This window comes from Squalius cephalus (genome assembly GCF_949319135.1).
Source record: "Squalius cephalus genome assembly, chromosome: 17".
In the NCBI taxonomy this organism is placed as follows: domain Eukaryota; kingdom Metazoa; phylum Chordata; class Actinopteri; order Cypriniformes; family Leuciscidae; genus Squalius; species Squalius cephalus.
The window spans coordinates 20,226,586-20,245,304 of NC_137138.1; the positions used below are offsets into that span (position 1 = coordinate 20,226,586).

Sequence of the window (18,719 nt, forward strand, 5' to 3'; positions counted from 1 at the left end):
ATAAAATAAAATAAAACAGAAATGTTCATTTTGGGTAAACTATTCCATTACATTAGTAACAACAATTTTTGCATAACACCCACGAGCCACGACTCTGTGTATGATTCAAGTCGATATTCTCACGGCTCCTCCTTAGGAGAGGTAGCATCAACATGAGTTTGAGGTTGTGATGATACAGGATTTCCATGTGATGCATATTTTCTACTAACGACGCAGTGATCAACGGAGCTGACAGTGCACGCGAGCGAACTGCTTGATTTAAAGTGGGAGCGCGCGCCCGTGCAGTCACAGTGTACAGACTGTTACGCCCTCTTAAACACTGTCATAGCCACATTTACTTCGGTAAACTTCCTCAAATATGCCGTTAAGCCATTAACTTCCTCTCTAAGGGGTGAACACAACTCACGTCCTACAGACCTCAACAACTAACTTCCACAGCAGCGGGATTACGGTCCTCAAAGCATCTGATATGTTTGGTAAGACATATTTATTTAATAGTCATATATAGTCCTGTGATACATAGCGTATAGCTTGTTAGTCAACATCTTTATGCGTTTCATTTCTTACTTAATTTGTTACAGAGAAATTACGCAGAGATTTATAATCCCGACCGTGTGATATTTTACTAAATATCCTGTTCTCGCTTTCGACCGCGGCTCGATGATTAAGCAGTGGCTTCAGTGTTTTAAATCAGAGAGCAGGAATAGGGGCCACTCCCATAGAGTACCGTTGTATATGAATAAATATCAATTAAGAGCGCTCATTAATATTAAAACTCGAGGTTATAGTTAATTCATAATGATGCCAAAGATAACCTGCAGTGATGAGTTCATTTCATGGCACTTTTGACCATTTTGAATTAAATAAATGGTGAGTTGAAACCAGGCTGAAACTCTGAAAACACATAAAACTGAGTAGAAATGACTAATTACTGTGACACATTAAATGGATGGAAACAAAGTTGTTATAACAATGTTTTTAGTGTAATAGATACTTTTCCTGAAAGACTTCTGTGAAAATTTGGTTTGCATTTTGAAACATAATATAGAGAATGAATGGGAAATTATGCAAATTTCGAGAAAAAGAAAAAAAAGGGCAGTTGGGTTTTCCAGAGGGAATGAGGAACTGAGAAACATCCTCATTTTAAGCAATCCAACAGAGCCATGCAGAAGTTGGGATATTTATCTTTTTCAGAACCATATAACAGCTTCTATTAGAGAAGTCATATTGTGTTTAGCATATTTTACTAACCAACCACAGTCTAGTTGTCTAGTTTGTAAAGATAACAGCCCATCTGTGAGAGAATCTTCCACACTCATCCGTCAACCGTTGTAGGCCGTTATTGTTGCCTTCTTAATGTGAAAGTACCATTACAAAACAGCTGAATATCTTGAATGACACAAGGGGCTCACTTTCCTGTGGTGAGTCACTGGAAAGACGGTGACTTGCTGTGTCATAAGTTGTGGTAACAGTTCCCATGATCATTTATTTTTTCTTATTTTCACATATTTAAGTGTGCAAATAAAGGACTAAGTGAGCAATTACAGCCCATCTCACACTAACACTTTCAGTTTCAACTGAACTGCGGCTTATGATGAACGATTGTAAATGATACATTCGGCATAGAGTGTGAAGGATGGATAAATGTAGCTGACCACTTCTAGTTTTGATTCCCTTCTGCATACTTTGCAATCTAGTGCAAGTTCTCCTTTTGCTAAACTAGTAGCCACTAGGATCGTCTGTTCCTCTGCTGGCTTACACATGATTTGCGTAATTCAGGTTCGTTGATAAAGTGCGATAAACTCACACACAATACTTGAACAAGGGCCTTAATCACCATAGACAATATTCAGATTAGTGGTCAACCATGATGGGATTTTCCAATGGTTGAATCTTAAAATATTACATTCGATCAGCTACACTTCAACGTAAACATCAATGACTTGAGCAGTACCGCAAATATGAGTTCAGCATACAAGGACGGTAAAAAATGTCAATGTGATTCGGTCGCACTTGATTTACTCCATTTTCTATATCACTAAGCACTTGTTCTGCTAAACATGGGTATTGTGATATGACAATGCTGTGTTGTAAGTGACAGGACAGACTCCACCCAGACTGAGCTGTCACTGCTGTTTCTTTGAGCTCTTGGTTCGCTAAACCACATTGGCTAACGCCTTGCAGAGAAGGGCAGGGCTCGGAGTATTTCTCTCTCTGAGCGTCTCTGGAGATTGGGCAGAGTCCGTCTCACTCCTTTCTCCTGGGGTCAAACATCTGCCAGACTCTTGGAATAAGTGAGAAAGAAAGAGAGAACTGAGAGTTCTTGGTCGTAACTCCACGGCTCTCAGTTTCTTGTTGATGTGCGAGAACACGAATCGTTCTCACATTTGCTCCAAGCAAGATGGCCTATGTCATGATCAAACTATTGAGGAAACAGCTTATCATGTAACAAAAATGTTGATTAATAACATAAAATAACATGAAAACAGCTGGTGAACGGTTTTAGAAAGTGTTTTGCAGACAGTAATTCACAATGACCTCCAGTGTAATGTGCAAAACTCATCAGTAAATCTACTTTCCAGCTCCTTTTTCCACAAAAACAGCATGTTGCCCTTGCACAGAATTTCCGAAAAGATGAATAACTATAAATGTGTATTGAATCAGTCCCCTTCTCACATCAAATGTCTTCAGCATAAACTGAAACCTAATCACTCCTGTTGCAAAATTTTCCAGCATGTACATGTTGTGTAAAATTTCACTTTACGTGTCATATTTCCTTCAGAAAGCCATTTGAGTCATGACCCACATATTTCCATGACACGAATGGAGGGTAAAAAGAAATTGTTTTTGTGCATTTCTGAGGATATGAATGCACATAATCCTATCATTTACAAGTGGAAATTAATTTGTGTTGTAATATATACACTGCTTATCGATAGAACTGCAAGGGGAAGTAGAAGGAACTGGAGGAGGCTGACTATATATTCAAAACATTGTTTCATAAAGGCCCAAATGACCTCAACATGCTGTGAATTTGCATGAAGAAACAATTAGATGTTCTCGTAACCTTTTTCCTTTGTCCCTCTCTTTGCATGTGTAAATCTTTTTTTTCCACCGATCCATTCATACATCCTCACTTTTTGAAATGTGTATGTTCACCCATCAAAGATCTAGGGATGCACTGATATTTTATTTTAAAATTGAATTATGGCTGAAACCTATATATGCAGATCATTATTTTCATATTAAAATTTATATTATAACATTTCGCCTTAATAAATTATAAATAAAAGTTACCTGAAATGAAATATTAAAAAAAAAATTAAACTTATTTGATTTCAACTAGTTGCCAAAGCAACATTTCTAATTTTCATTTAGTTTAATTTGATGTACTAAAATAACTAAAGCTAAAACACAACAGAATTAATAAGACAGAAAATACAAGGGGATCTTTGTAGCCCTAAAATCCACTTTTCAGAGATGACTCGACTGAAAAAATGAAGATAGACGTGTCAGTCTTGTATGAAAGAGAAAGCCATTGGACATTTGTTTCCCCATAGCGCCATCGATTACGCAATGTTGAGAGACCGATATTGAAAGGGAACTATAATAGTATCATAAGCGGCTCTTTTGTCTCTGTACTCTTTTATTTGGTGTTGTTTCACTTCCTTTCTCTGGGGCAAATTTTTGTGCGGAACATTCGTGTTGGTGTGAACAGGCCTTTATGCATGACGACATTATAATATACAGTATAAAAATGATTTGCAGAAGATTGCATTAAACAATGTTATACAATGGTCTGTCTGAATACTCGATTCTGATTGGCTGGAAAGTGGGCATTAAAACCATTTCAAAGTCAGTTTAATCACCGTTCTATACTAATGCGCTGAGATCGCACTGTGCACTTCCAAGCCATCTATCCATCCATTCCTTTATTAAAGGAGAACTCCGGTCAATTTTAACATTGAGCTCATTTTTTTGTACATTTGGAGTGCTGTCAATACAGAGAACAACGACAAAAATCGGTGTTGCCTACACCTTGTTATCCTCTTTTTAAAATTAGCACCCTGTTGACTACAGTGGGGCAAGTTTTAAACCTGCTTTTAGCCTCTTAACATCCTTGATGTGTCATTACAAGTGCACAGGTCATGTGAGTGATTCCTTCAGAGTGAACGCGGGTCAATCTGACTGCAGTAGATGTGAAATATATGAATAAAAATGATGTTTATTCAGCCAGCGCACATTCCTGTATTTACATCCTGTTTTCGGTCAAAGTCCATAGTAATCGATTGTCGAGTTCACGCGCATTGGTTTAGTACCTATGATCATGCGCGTGAACTCGACCGAAAACAGGATGTAAATACAGGTATGTGCGCTGGCTGAATAAACATCATTTTTATTCATATCTTTCACATCTACTGCAGTCAGATTCACTGCGTGTTGACTCTGAAGGAATCACTCACATGACCTGTGCACTTGTAATGACACATCAAGGATGTTAAGAGGCTAAAAGCAGGTTTAAAACTTGCCCCACTGTAGTCAACAGGGTGCTAATTTTAAAAAGAGGATAACAAGGTGTAGGCAACACCGATTTTTGTCGTTGTTCTCTGTATTGACAGCACTCCAAATGTACAAAAAAATGAGCTCAATGTTAAAATTGACCGGAGTTCTCCTTTAATCTGATCACCCGTCCTACCAACTCTGGCCATCTAAAGAGCGTTGTCATGTTTTGCTTTAACAGAGAGTGTTGTCTCTTTCTCTGCAGACTGCTGAAGTCGAGTGGTCACTTTTTTATCATGCAGAGCATCAAGTGTGTGGTGGTGGGGGATGGAGCAGTGGGAAAAACCTGCCTGCTCATCTCGTACACGACTGGCGCGTTCCCCAAAGAGTACATTCCCACCGTGTTCGACAACTATAGCTCCCAAGTCGGAGTGGACGGCCGCACCGTCAGCCTCAATCTGTGGGACACAGCGGGCCAGGAGGAGTATGACCGTCTCCGCACGCTGTCCTACCCTCAGACCAACGTCTTCATCATCTGCTTCTCCATCTCCAGCCCCCCGTCCTACGAGAACGTCAAGCACAAGTGGCATCCAGAGGTGACGCACCACTGTCCCAGCACACCCATCCTGCTGGTGGGGACCAAGAGCGATCTTCGCAATGACCCGGATGTGCTGAAGAAGCTAAAGGAGCAGAACCAGGCGCCCATCACGCACCAGCAGGGTCAGGCTCTGGCTCGCCAAATCCACGCCGCCAAGTACCTGGAGTGCTCGGCACTCAGCCAGGACGGCATCAAGGACGTGTTTGCAGACGCAGTGCGTGCCTTCCTCAGTCCTCAGCCCGTGGCTGCCAAGAAGCCCTGTATACTCCTCTGAAAATACAGAGGATAGAGGTATTTTAATTGAATTACACACAGGAATGCATAGAAATGGTGGGAATGTTACTGAATGTTTGGAGTAGCAGGTTTTCAGTGAACGGTGACCAAGAAACAGCCTTAATCTGTGAAATTAGAGAAATACAAGATCAAGAGAAATATCAAGTTTTACACTGTATTGAGATCCCTACTTTTTTCATAAATGTTTTTATTTTTGCTTGTAAGCAAATACTTGGTTTTACGTGGAGAGAGTGTTTTTTTGGGGTGGGAATTCATAAGACCACTAAACAGTTTGATACCATCTCATGGTATCTCAGGAATACATAAAATACAGCAAGTAAACACTTAAATGGTTTTAGTTCATTTTTAGTGTTTGGAGACTTGGAGAATATGGTTAATGAAGTTTTTTTTTTTCCTTTTATTATTTACAAAACACAATCTGAGAATATATATATATATATAGCACTTGTTATATTTTTTTAAGCCCAAGGCATTTGTTCTGTGATTGGGGTGTCCTTGAGGACAGGCCTTTTGTATAAATAGTGACATTATCTATGATATTGAATGAGCCATTCACACAGAATGCGTTCTTGCTTTTAAAAACGCGAGCCACCGCTGAATTTGAAAGAAAGCAGGGTCGTGCTTTTAAAAGTTGAACTTCCTATCTTTAAAACATGACGCTTGAGTGTGAAGACACTGTAACAGCAGAAACAATAGAGTGCACCAGACCCGCCCATTTTTTTATTATGGATTTTTCCCATATGGATTTTAAAAAAGTATTCATTAAAAAGTAATAAGCCACGAACCACGGTGAATCACAACATTACAAACTTTCAGAGTTTTTAAACGTTTTTAAAAATCAGGACAAGACAAAGTGCAATTAACGACTTTAATGAGGAAGAACTACAATCCCATGAAGCATTGCGAATGATGTAATCGAATTAAAAACTTCAGATAAACATAAAACTTCTGATATAAACATATTGATTGTCTATAGAAACGACATTTTGCATTTATTGAAAAATATGCATATGTGTACTAATATTTAAGAGTGTATAAGGAAGATTGACACTATCATGTCATTCGCAGTTCTTCATGGGAGTGGGCAGGTGCAAAAGTGTCTTTAGGCGCGATTTACTTGTCGAGATTCTCTGATTGGTGGAGATTTCTTTGCGTGTCTAATGGCACCTCGTAGCTCACAGTCGGTCTGCCTTTAATGGTTCATAAGTTATCGTTCAAAATCAATCCCCCTATGGAGAAAATCAATGGGATGTTTCCTTCCGGAGCCCGACTGTTGCACTCTATTCCAACGCGTTCTGTGTGAAGCGGTTCCTTAGACATACCTGATCTTGAATGTGTGATGAGGATGTTGCCTGGCAGCTTGACGGCTTTACTTCCTTGTGCTGGGGAAACTGTCTGGCAGACCCTTCAGGAAACCCTTCAGGTCCCAGCATGCTCTGCGTCACATTCAACTCTTCGTTCTTTTCTTCCTCCGCGCTCCAGGGTGGGGCTTCAGAACCTTTTTAGAAAACAAGGCACTTTCTTCACTTGGTGACTGATTTGGGAACAGCTCGTGTCGATTTAAATAGCACAATCCTAAATGAGCCATTAATGTAAAGGAAGGAAGCTTTCAGTTAGCCCAAGATTCAGTTCAAGGCTCAGGGATTCATCAACAAGCTCTAAATGAGAATCATTTTACCTTAATTTGTGTGGTTCAGATGAATGTAGAACTTTACAGTGCCTTCCTATAATGGTTATTTTGAGCTTAAATGTAAGCAGATAAGACTGTTGCGTGTCAAATTTCAAAGCCAAGGGCAAAATTATACAATACAATAAAAAATGCTGTTTTTAATGATGTTTCCATTTTTTTCTGTTATGTTTAGCCCATTAGCGTTAGATCAAATGTTAGCTGAAAGTCAAGAAGATAATGTTGTGGCTCATTAAGGACACATGCTGCTTTCTGAAGAACTATGCTGAAGTGCTCGAGTCTCCTTAAAACATTCACAGCAAATGGATAAACACTTCATTGTGCATGAATCATATGATGATGTTTAAGTCATAACATGTGTTGCTCAATCTGTATGTGTGCTTATGGCCATTCATGTATGAGAAATCCCACAGTCATGTGAAAGCAATACAAGCATTGAATAATTAAGCTGGGAGTTTTGTGGATGCTACAGGTCAGTCAGCCTGATGGAACAGGACCTGGTGGAGACCCTCACAGATAAACTGCATCATGTCCAATTAAAGAAATACAAGCGTGACTTTGTTTGGCTGACGAGACGTTGACATTCCTCATTCCTCCTGAAAACAGAGGGAATCATTTGCACTTCTATCGACTTCACGATCTCCACATCTTGCCTCAAGCTCTCGAATCACTCCTTTTATTTATTTTTCTCCAGTTTTTAAAATAACATTTTATTATTTGGTTTATTTGCATTTTTGTATCACTAATCCAAACATCCTTTAAATATTCAAATTTTGCCTTTTGTTTCCCCAAGCCAATTTTACATAAAATATTTATCAATTTGTAATTTATATAAATGAATTACATTTTTGTTCACAGTGCGTTTTAATTCAAATTTGTATCCTAATACAATTCAAACAGCTTTATCTGAACATCCTACTACAGTTCTGAAATGTAGTCATTTCAAGCAATGTTCGGTTTGTAATTGTAAGTATGTTTCTCATGATTTTTAATAAAGTTCCTCTACAATTTCATGCAGGCTTGTTGTCTACCTACACTATACCATTCAAAAGTTTGGGGTCAGTAATTATTATTATTATTTTTTTTAAAAGTCTCTTATGTTCACCAAGGCTGCATTTATTTGATCAAAAACACAAATTTAAATGAAATTATTCCAATTTAAATAAGTGTTTTCTATTTTAATGTATTTTTAAATGTCATTTATTCCTGTGATCAAAGCTGAATTTTCAGCATCATCATTACTCCAGTCTTCAGTGTCACATGATCCTTCAGAAATCATGCTGATTTGCTGCTCAAGAAACATTTAATATCATCATCAATGTTGAAAACAGTCGTCTGCTTATATATACTTTTTCAGGATTCTTTTAATAAATAGAAATCTTTTATAATATTATAAATGTTTTTACTGTCACTTTTCATCACTTTAATGCATCCTTGCTTAAAGTTTAATTAAAAAGAAAATCTGATCCCAAACTTTTGAGTGGTCTTTAAAGATACTACAACTACTAGATACAATTTGATTTAATTTATTTACATTAACATTATAAAAAAAAACATTTAGTCATATTAATTTCCACTGATTAAAAGAGGAAGCAGGTATAGTGTATTTAAATACAGTGTGTACGATCATTTCCCTATCTGACTTTGATAGTGAACATATAGAGGCAAAATAGAGTGAACCTGATATCTGGTCGCTCTCTCACACATACACACACTCACACACAACTGCCTGAAGCTTTTGCAGTAGGTAGTGATTACAGCAGAGCTGTTCAGACAAGTCAAAGTTCACTGGAAGGCATTTTAAATATAGTTTAACGTCCATTTGCTTTTCTTTATAATATATAACTGTGCCAAACCTGTCCAAGAAAGAAAGTAAAAGTCTTTTCGGCAAACAACGGATTCTGTAAAAAAGTACGTTTGACCAAAAATGAATCATTTATTCAGCCTCATGTTGTTCTATACCTGTTTGACTCATTTCTTATGTGGAACACAACATTTTTTATTTTCTTCCATACAATGAAAGTCAATGGGGTCCAAAAACTACACTGAATAAAATTGGCATATAATTTACTTCAAAATAATTTTCAAAGAAAGGCAAGTGATACATTGAATTAAACATGACATTTTGAAGTAGAAAGACTGAAATAGTGTTTTATTGTAAATCATACTCCAATACTATTTTTTTTTTTTTTACAGTACACATTTGGACCCCATTGACTTTCATTGTATTGATACAAAAACTGTCCTTCAAAATATCTTTTGTGTTCCACTGAAAAAAAGCAATTCATACAGGCTAGGAATGACATGAGGTTGAGTAAATGATGAGAAAGTTTTCATTTCGGGTCAACTATCCTTTTAATCATCTTCTTCAAGATTCTGTTTAAACTAACTTCATAAAAAGGTCAGAGCTGGCCAGTGAATGGACCATCAGGAATGCAGCAGAAAGGATTTCCTTTAGTGCTCTTCAGCTTGCAAACTTCCTTGATCTGTTAGTAAATAAACAAAACTCCCAATTTGGCGTCAGAATTATGTTCAGTTTTAACTCGTTGTCATCCTGTCTGTTTCTACCCGCACACAGGGTGGGCATTGCAGATTAGGAGCCGAGTTTTACGCTCTTATTCGCTCTCAACTAGAACCTATTTCAATGCAACTTTAATATTTGCTATTTTTGTTCTCTTTATCGGTACGTTTCCCTACAGGAGCAGAATTTGCCCCACTCTCTGCTGCCTAACCGCTCTTATTTGACTGTGAAATTAGCTCCTGGTACCTGTGTTTGTTTTCCAGGTGCTAACAGTGACTCTTTTGTCGGGTTAGGTTCATTCATTTGTTTGCTCGTTCCTGTGTAAAGTTTTGACTCAAGCCTTACTGACAGCTACTCTGCTATATCAAAGACTAGAGACTTTGGTTATATTATGAGAATCTTCTTCTGATATATCTGAAATTATTTTGAAATGAAGTGAGAAAAAAAAAAAAAGTACACACTTGTGAAGAACATTACACGTCAATTCTTTCCAACACAACTGCAATCTACAACCTCTAAACTCAAAGGCTATGTATCAAAACGATTATAAAAATAATTATGGTAAAACTTTACAATAAGGTCTCATTTGTTAACATTAGTCGATGTATAACTAACATGAACTAACAGTGAGCAGATTTTTGCAATGGAACATTTAAGTTTGATTAATGTTAGTTAATAATAATACAGTAGTTCATCATTTGAGCTCAAAGTGTATAAACTAATGTTAACAAACAATTTTATATTGTAAAAATGTAGTAGTAAATGTTGAAATTAACAAATGCTGTAGAAGTATTGTACATTGTTGGTTCATGTTAACTAATGTAGTTATCTAATGTTAACAAATGCAACCTAAAGTTACTATAATTATCAAATCAATTAATCACATCTAACATAAAAGCTTGTAAACACATATACATATATATATATATATATATATATATATATATATATATATATATATATATATATATACATACATACATACATGCACATATATATATATATATATATATATATATATATATATATATATATATATATATATATATATATATGTGTGTGTATGTATGTATGTATGTGTATATATATATATATATATATATATATATATATATATATATATATTAGGGCTGGGCGATTTAAATCGTGAGATTGTTATGCGCATCTCGTCAGTAAAGCCGGTTCCTTGATTAGTAGTAAATCGCCATCACCTGCTTTCAGATGGAGCGGCATTTACTACAAAGAGCCGTAGTTAACTGACAAGCTGAGCCATATCGCATTAATTATCGCTGGCGATACGTCCGCGATTTTAATGCGATATGGCTCAGCTTGTCAGTTAACTACGGCTCTTTGTAGTAAATGCCGCTCCATCTGAAAGCAGGTGATGGCGATTTACTACTAATCAAGGAACCGGCTTTACTGACGAGATGCGCATAACAATCTCACGATTTAAATCGCCCAGCCCTAATATATATATATATATATATGTATGTATGTATGTATGTGTATATATATATATATATATATATATATATATATATATATATATATATATATATATATATATATATATATATATATATATATATATATATTTATTTATACACACACATATTATGTATTTACAAACTTTTATGTTAGATGCGATTAATCGTGATTATCTAGTAATAAGAATGTACTATTTTCAGAAATGGTCCACTTCTTTTTCATCGAAATATTTATTTGACACCTTTTTAAAAACAGTATTTTGGTACATCGTGAAAAGCATTGCTATATAAAATCATGTTCACAACATCATGCTGAACTCCACCACCGGTGATCTACCAAATATCAGTAACACGTCATATTGCGCTTTACCAGTTTTAACGTTCAGCTAATGGCAACATCATATTTGACAAGTTTACTAAGGGCACAGGTCGATCATGATCAAGAACTGCACTATAGAAATATGAACAAAGGTGTAATGCTCTTTAGCCACTAAAGACACCAAATGCTGTGCAAAAGGCAGCTTACAATGACTTTTCACATGATTTACTCTAGCGTCACAAAGGAAGAGCGAAACGCATGGTGTGACTGAATGTGTATATGCTTGATGCGGCACTTGTGAAACAGCAGCTGCAAAATCCAACTGACACGACATCAAAGTCTCCAGAGCTCAATTACTTTTACATTTGCAAATACTTCATAAATAATATGCATTTTGAACGTTACAATGTTTGATCCTGACAACTAATTAGTAAGAGAAAGACATGCCACTTCACATTTTGGTTTATGAGGAGATTTGTAATGACAGTATAGATATAAGATAGACGACTAAAAGATTTTGAGGGCATAATCATAATCGTTCCAGTTACACCTGAATAAAATTTTTAATATAGTACAAAAAGTGACAATGATCTGATCAAACACCTGTATTAAATTAAATGAACACTATGTGAAGATGTAAACAGTCGTACATGCTTCGATCAGTCAGTCTCACCCTAGTGTCTCAAGTTTCAAGGAGATGATGCAAGTATTCAGTTCCTGTGTCAGAAGCGCTTTCCCTCTGGAGGTGTTGCAACCATCACCTCCTTACCTCCAAAGTCCCAGTAGGCAGTCATGTGGAAGGCCATGTTGGTCAGCACCACCAGATACTCACAGCCAGCAAAGAATGAGTAAACTGCCACAGAGAGACAACAAGAACACGCTGAAGCGCTAAACTTCAATCTAACTGAAAAGGCAAAAGAAATAATGATTTAAATAATATTCTGTGTAATATTTGGTTTCAATATGCATTTAAAATGTTACAAGTGAATTTAGACATCTGAACATTCTAAACTACAATATGAAAATTCGATATTCATTTTGATATTTGCTAAGATTACAGTGTTATTAAACTATTAGTGTTTTTAAAGGTTAACTTAAAATTAGATGTAAAAAAAAAAAAGCATGTACAATTAAATATCATTTAATACTGTCTCATACAGATAAATAAATACAATCTCTAATATGAAATGACGACTGACTTGGTAGAGATATATCATGTATATTTCTACAGCTTTACAGTCTGTCATTTTATGTAAAAGATCAACATAAAGGGTCAATAAGAGTATTTATTATTTTTTAAAAGTAATTAATTTTATTCGCAAAATGTATAAAAATGACTTAAATTGTTACGAAAAATCTATTTCAAATAAATGCTTTCTATTCATCAAAAAATTATGAAAAAAAAAAATGTTTCACGCTTACAGAAAAATATTAAGCAGCGCTGTTTTCAAACATTGATAATAATAAGAAATGTTTCTTGAGCAGCAAATCAGCATATCAGAATGATTTCTGAAGGATCATGTGACACTGATGACTGGAGTAATTATGCTGAAAATTCAGCTTTACCATCACAGGAATACATTACATTTTAAAATATATTAAATAGAAAAAAGCTATTTTAAATGGCAATAATATTTCACAATATTACTGTTTTCACTGTATATTTGAACAAGTTTAACCCCAAACTTTTAAAAAGTAGTATATAAATAATAGCATACTGGTTTGGAACAACATAAAGGTGATTAAATAATCACAATTATCATTTCTGTGTGAACTATTCAACTAGTCAAACAAAAGAAACGAATTATCATTGGTAAGAATTTGTGAGTTCCCCAAAAGGGAACAATTGCAGAGAGGAACAAGGGTGGGGTGAATGACAGAACGGTCGAGATGTTGCACTCACTTCCTGCTTCACAGTACTTGTTGTGTCGCCTGTAGAAATAGACAGCCAACAGACAGAAGCAACAGTTGAAGAGGAAGAGGCGGCGCTTCTGGCGGTATGACATCATCTCCTGATGTCGGAGAGAGGGTTTGGGCAGATGCAGTGAAGAAAGACAGAAGAAGAAAAAGAAGAAAGGAGACACAATGGCATCAGTTCTCTTCTGCAACGTGATGTGGTGCAAGCAGGTGGTACGAGGTTCTGTGAAAGCACAGTGTACTGCAACCACTTCCCCTGAAACGCACAAACGCTGCTGCACTTTCACAGCTAGAGAAATAAAAAGATACACTGTGGTCTCTTCTCCGACACGTTAACTCCCATGATTCTCAGCCAGCAGCACAAGCAACACCTTTTATTAGAGCTGTGCATGTGGTGTCAAGATCACTGACGTGATATCTGAATAATTACAGTGGTTATATATATATATATATCAGCTGAATGTTAAACGAATATGCTCATTTCATCCAATCAGTTTGTGTGTGTGTGTGTGTATGGTAAACTTAAGCTGCATCCGAAACCGCATACGGTCTGAAGAGTGACTACATTTGACCTGGAGCTTTGCAAACGTTTTTATATAGTTTTTTGAACATACTACTGTATGTACTCACTGTCATTTTTCCTATGGCATCAGTTGCGTCGCTTCACTGCCATTCGCAACTCCTCTCCCATGGCCTTATGGGATAGTAAAGTGTCCTTCAGAATCTCGCCGGAAGTAGCAAGTCATCTGGGTACTTTTCACCTACTGTTTTATGAATACTGTGAATTCGGACGTACTACACTTTTCACACACTGTGTTTCGCCTACTATATAGTAGGGGAACATGTGTATTCGGACACAGGGATAGTGTTCTGTAAGAGCATTTATATGACGATAATGTAAACACCTAATTCACATTACAATTATCCTAACATTTTTCCAGCAGGGCTTGCAATATAATTGTTGTATGAGCTTATGAGATGGTTTATATCGCCCTCTGCTGATATGTTTATAACAGATGTTTGCCAGAATATAAGAAACGCATTACCTCTGAACTAAGGGAATACTTCACAATCCACGACCACAGCTTGCAGGTGCACAACATGTGTAACACAGAACTGCCAATGAACACGATGAAGCCGCTCTTATGGACACCTGTGGATTGACATACACACAGCATTACAAACCAAATTGATTTTGTAGGTCAAATTTATATAATAAAGTTGATATATTTGATATAATAAAGTTCATATTTCACACCAAAATCATCTGAACCAAAATAATAAGAAAAATATATTTTGCATGAAAAAAATTAAGCCTGTTTTTGCATTGTGACATTTTCTTGACATTTCTGCACGTTGAATATATATATATTTTTACATTAAAAAATTAATTGCTGTAGTTTAACTGTTTGCAACAATAATAATATTTAGAAAAGGCATCAAATCTTGAGCATCAAATTAGCATATTAGAATGATTTCTGAGGAATTATAATCCCACTAAAATATTATTATTACTGTTTTTACTGTATTTTTGGGTGAGGCTTCTTTGAAAAACAAATACTGTTATGAAATGTAGGCTACTTAAAACTGTGCTTTACAAATATACTTTTAAAACTAAATGATATCATGATTTTTCGCATTAAAATACAGAGAGATTTTTGGACTAGAATACACACAAAAAACACTGAAAGTAAAAATAATTTATATTCTGCGTGAACAATATAATTTTTCTTATGGGTCTCACAAAATATAATTTCTTATTTTTTCCTTTAAGATTTTGGGGTGAAACATTTCTTGAGAATTTTCGCTCTGTCATACTCTCACCATACATTTATAACAAACGTGAAGTGTTTTAAAGCACTTTTGCAACTCCAACCATTTATAAATATACCACATTTAACAAATCGATAACAGTATAATAACAACCCCATTTTGTCGATCCAGCAGGAGCTCTCTGCATCTGTGTGTGTGTGTGTGTGTGTTGAAACAGGACTCAGGGCTTCAGTCCAAAAATGCACTTACTGTAGGTCTCGGTGGAGGACACGTAGGTGAGCAGAAGCAGCCCTACATTTTCACTTAAAGCTAAGAGGAATGTAAGGCCGCTCAAAAGCTGCTCCGTCAGCCTCCTGGAAAAGCGTCCACGGTAAAAGCTGAAATACGCTGCCGCTACCAGGAAGCGTGGGGCAGAATGAAGGCCGATGCTGAAACGCCAGATGTAGCGCTCTGGTGTCAGACTGATGGCTGCGCTGATGGACGGGAGGTAGTTAGCAACCTGTGAAGGATTTACATTTTACACAGGATTGAACACTTTACATTACAATAAGTAATATATATATATATATATATATATATATATATATATATATATATATATATATATATATATATATATATATATATATATACAGTGAGGATAATAAGTATTTGAACACCCTGCTATTTTGCAAGTTCTCCCACTTGGAAATCATGGAGGGGTCTGAAATTGTCATCGTAGGTGCATGTCCACTGTGAGAGACATAATCTAAAAAAAGAAATCCAGAAATCACAATATATGATTTTTTAACTATTTATCTGTATGATACAGCTGCAAATAAGTATTTGAACACCTGTCTATCAGCTAGAATTCTGACCCTCAAAGACCTGTTAGTCTGCCTTTAAAATGTCCACCTCCACTCCATTTATTATCCTAAATTAGATGCACCTGTTTGAGGTCGTTAGCTGCATAAAGACACCTGTCCACCCCATACAATCAGTAAGAATCCAACTACTAACATGGCCAAGACCAAAGAGCTGTCCAAAGACACTAGAGACAAAATTGTACACCTCCACAAGGCTGGAAAGGGCTACGGGGAAATTGCCAAGCAGCTTGGTGAAAAAAGTTGGAGCAATCCACTGTTGGTCCACTGTTGGAGCAATCATTCGAAAATGGAAGAAGCTAAACATGACTGACAATCTCCCTCGGACTGGGGCTCCATGCAAGATCTCATCTCGTGGGGTCTCAATGATCCTAAGAAAGGTGAGAAATCAGCCCAGAACTACACGGGAGGAGCTGGTCAATGACCTGAAAAGAGTTGGGACCACCGTTTCCAAGGTTACTGTTGGTAATACACTAAGACGTCATGGTTTGAAATCATGCATGGCACGGAAGGTTCCCCTGCTTAAACCAGCACATGTCAAGGCCCGTCTTAAGTTTGCCAATGGCTATTTGGATGATCCAGAGGAGTCATGGGAGAAAGTCATGTGGTCAGATGAGACCAAAATAGAACTTTTTGGTCATAATTCCACTAAACGTGTTTGGAGGAAGAAGAATGATGAGTACCATCCTTACTGTGAAGCATGGGGGTGGTAGCATCATGCTTTGGGGGTGTTTTTCTGCACATGGGAAAGGGCGACTGCACTGTATTAAGGAGAGGATGACCGGGGCCATGTATTGCGAGATTTTGGGGAACAACCTCCTTCCCTCAGTTAGAGCATTGAAGATGGGTCGAGGCTGGGTCTTCCAACATGACAATGACCTGAAGCACACAGCCAGGATAACCAAGGAGTGGCTCTGTAAGAAGCATATCAAGGTTCTGGCGTGGCCTAGCCAGTCTCCAGACCTAAACCCAATAGAGAATCTTTGGAGGGAGCTCAAACTCCGTGTTTCTCAGCGACAGCCCAGAAACCTGACTGATCTAGAGAAGATCTGTGTGGAGGAGTGGGCCAAAATCCCTCCTGCAGTGTGTGCAAACCTGGTGAAAAACTACAGGAAACGTTTGACCTCTGTAATTGCAAACAAAGGCTACTGTACCAAATATTAACATTGATTTTCTCAGGTGTTCAAATACTTATTTGCAGCTGTATCATATAAATAAATAGTTAAAAAATCATACATTGTGATTTCTGGATTTTTTTTTTTAGATTATGTCTCTCACAGTGGACATGCACCTACGATGACAATTTCAGACCCCTCCATGATTTCTAAGTGGGAGAACTTGCAAAATAGCATTATATATTAGAATGATTTCTGAAGGATCATGTGATCCTGAAGACTGGAGTAATGATGCTGAAAATTCAGCTTTGCATCACAGAAATAAGTTATATTTTAAAATATATTAAAATCGAAAACCATTATTCTAAACTGTAATAATATTTCACAATATTACTGTTTTTTTAAATGTATTTTTGACCAAATAAACGCAGGCTTGGGGGAGACTTTATTATTTATTTAATTTATTTTTTCAAATAGTAACGTTTCCAAATTCTGACCAGTAAGTTTGGGCCAATTTAAAACTTTTTTCTTCAGCAACAAATCATATTAATATTAGGATGACAATATTAGAAAAGTTTAATATATATGGTCAGCGGAGGTGATTTTAGGGGGAGGGAGTGCTAATGTAACGTCACATCATGTCGAGTGAGTATGTGTGTGTGGCAGTGATGGCCTGGTTCTCACCTGGCAGTGTGTGTAGGTAGAGTCATTGTAATGGTAGAGTAGAGCCAGCACGACGCAGGCGATGAGGCCGAGCAGCGGCAGACACACTGTGATCACCGCTAACCGGGTGAAAGGCACGCGGAGGAGAGGCTTGTCTCGATCCACAGATCCGTACGGGACCTGTTGCATCTTCCCTTCCCCTTTAACCAATTACAGCTCCAGATGTGTCAACAGCTACAAACCGATGATATGCAGTTCATTGCGAGTACAGTGACGTGTTGCCAGCGTCTCCAAAGCTAATCAGTCCGAACTGAAGTCGCGGATTTAAAGAGACTGTGGATGATGATTTTGGTTACATGCTTAAGCGACCGTTCGCTCACCCGCGGCTCTTTGTCGTTCGGTTTAAAAGCAGATGACCCCTAAATGAAGCGAAGTTCAATCCTGTAACGATACTTAAGCCGTTAATCATATAATTCGACCAAAAGGTTGTTATAAGTCTAGATTCTCTGACTGCTATTCTGGATATGTAAATGCACTTCGCGAACACTTCCGGTTCCGCGAAGCCAATAGATTTCAAAATCAAAGTCGTTATGCTGCGCAATGAATATTTTAGAACGGACAAACATTTACATATTAAAAATGACAGTAATTCGCAAAACATATTACGGTATTATTTAAAAAAATAAAATTGTGTTTTTGTCATTTTAAAATCTTAACACGGACTTGTGTATATGTGATATTAATTTCTAGACCCCATCCAATGTAAAAAATGACTTTTATTCCAACATACAATGCTTATTCTTGTATGTTTCACTGACCACATACATTTAGGGAATGTAGTAGACCATTATTTTTGGGAAAAATTATCATTACATTGGCTACATTATTTGTCCCCATGACTGTATACAATGAAGCACTGACCCATCCATGCCATTCATACATATATATATATATATATATATATGCTTGCACCGACCAGAAA

General features: G+C 36.8%; 2 protein-coding genes across 5 annotated transcripts; one reads left to right on the plus strand and one right to left on the minus strand.

Annotated features, from left to right (window-relative positions):
- Nucleotides 1-193: 193 nt before the first annotated feature.
- Nucleotides 194-5,940, plus strand: rhogb (ras homolog family member Gb). The gene is made up of 2 exons (XM_079898719.1): nt 194-476; nt 4,766-5,940. Exon 2 carries the CDS (start codon nt 4,797-4,799, stop codon nt 5,370-5,372), a length of 576 nt encoding a protein of 191 aa, XP_079754845.1. The 5' UTR covers nt 194-476; nt 4,766-4,796; the 3' UTR covers nt 5,373-5,940.
- On the minus strand, nt 5,264-18,314 carry pgap2 (post-GPI attachment to proteins 2). 4 transcript variants are annotated; one of them, XM_079898717.1, is made up of 7 exons: nt 17,759-18,313; nt 15,346-15,595; nt 14,370-14,476; nt 13,310-13,418; nt 12,176-12,310; nt 6,715-6,890; nt 5,264-5,368 (listed from the first exon to the last, which is right to left on the minus strand). In XM_079898717.1, the coding sequence occupies exons 1-7, from the start codon at nt 17,924-17,926 to the stop codon at nt 5,333-5,335; spliced, it is 981 nt and encodes a 326-aa protein (XP_079754843.1). In that variant the 5' UTR covers nt 17,927-18,313; the 3' UTR covers nt 5,264-5,332. The 4 variants fall into 4 exon arrangements, with proteins under 4 accessions (XP_079754843.1, XP_079754841.1, XP_079754842.1 ...); XM_079898715.1 differs by having other exon boundaries at nt 5,364-5,496; nt 17,759-18,314; XM_079898716.1 differs by having other exon boundaries at nt 5,364-5,496; nt 12,176-12,259; nt 17,759-18,312.
- Nucleotides 18,315-18,719: the final 405 nt, after the last annotated feature.

What these genes read in the sequence shown, in the direction of transcription:
- rhogb (XM_079898719.1), top strand. Translation starts at nt 4,797, where the DNA reads ATGCAGAGCATCAAGTGTGTGGTGGTGGGGGATGGAGCAGTGGGAAAA.
- pgap2 (XM_079898715.1), bottom strand. Translation starts at nt 17,926, where the DNA reads ATGCAACAGGTCCCGTACGGATCTGTGGATCGAGACAAGCCTCTCCTC. An exon ending in GTCCTCCACCGAGACCTACA is followed by an intron (nt 14,477 to 15,345) that starts GTAAGTGCATTT and finishes GTCAATCCACAG; the next exon opens with GTGTCCATAAGAGCGGCTTC. An exon ending in TGCCTACTGGGACTTTGGAG is followed by an intron (nt 6,891 to 12,175) that starts GTAAGGAGGTGA and finishes TTTTCTAAAAAG; the next exon opens with GTTCTGAAGCCCCACCCTGG.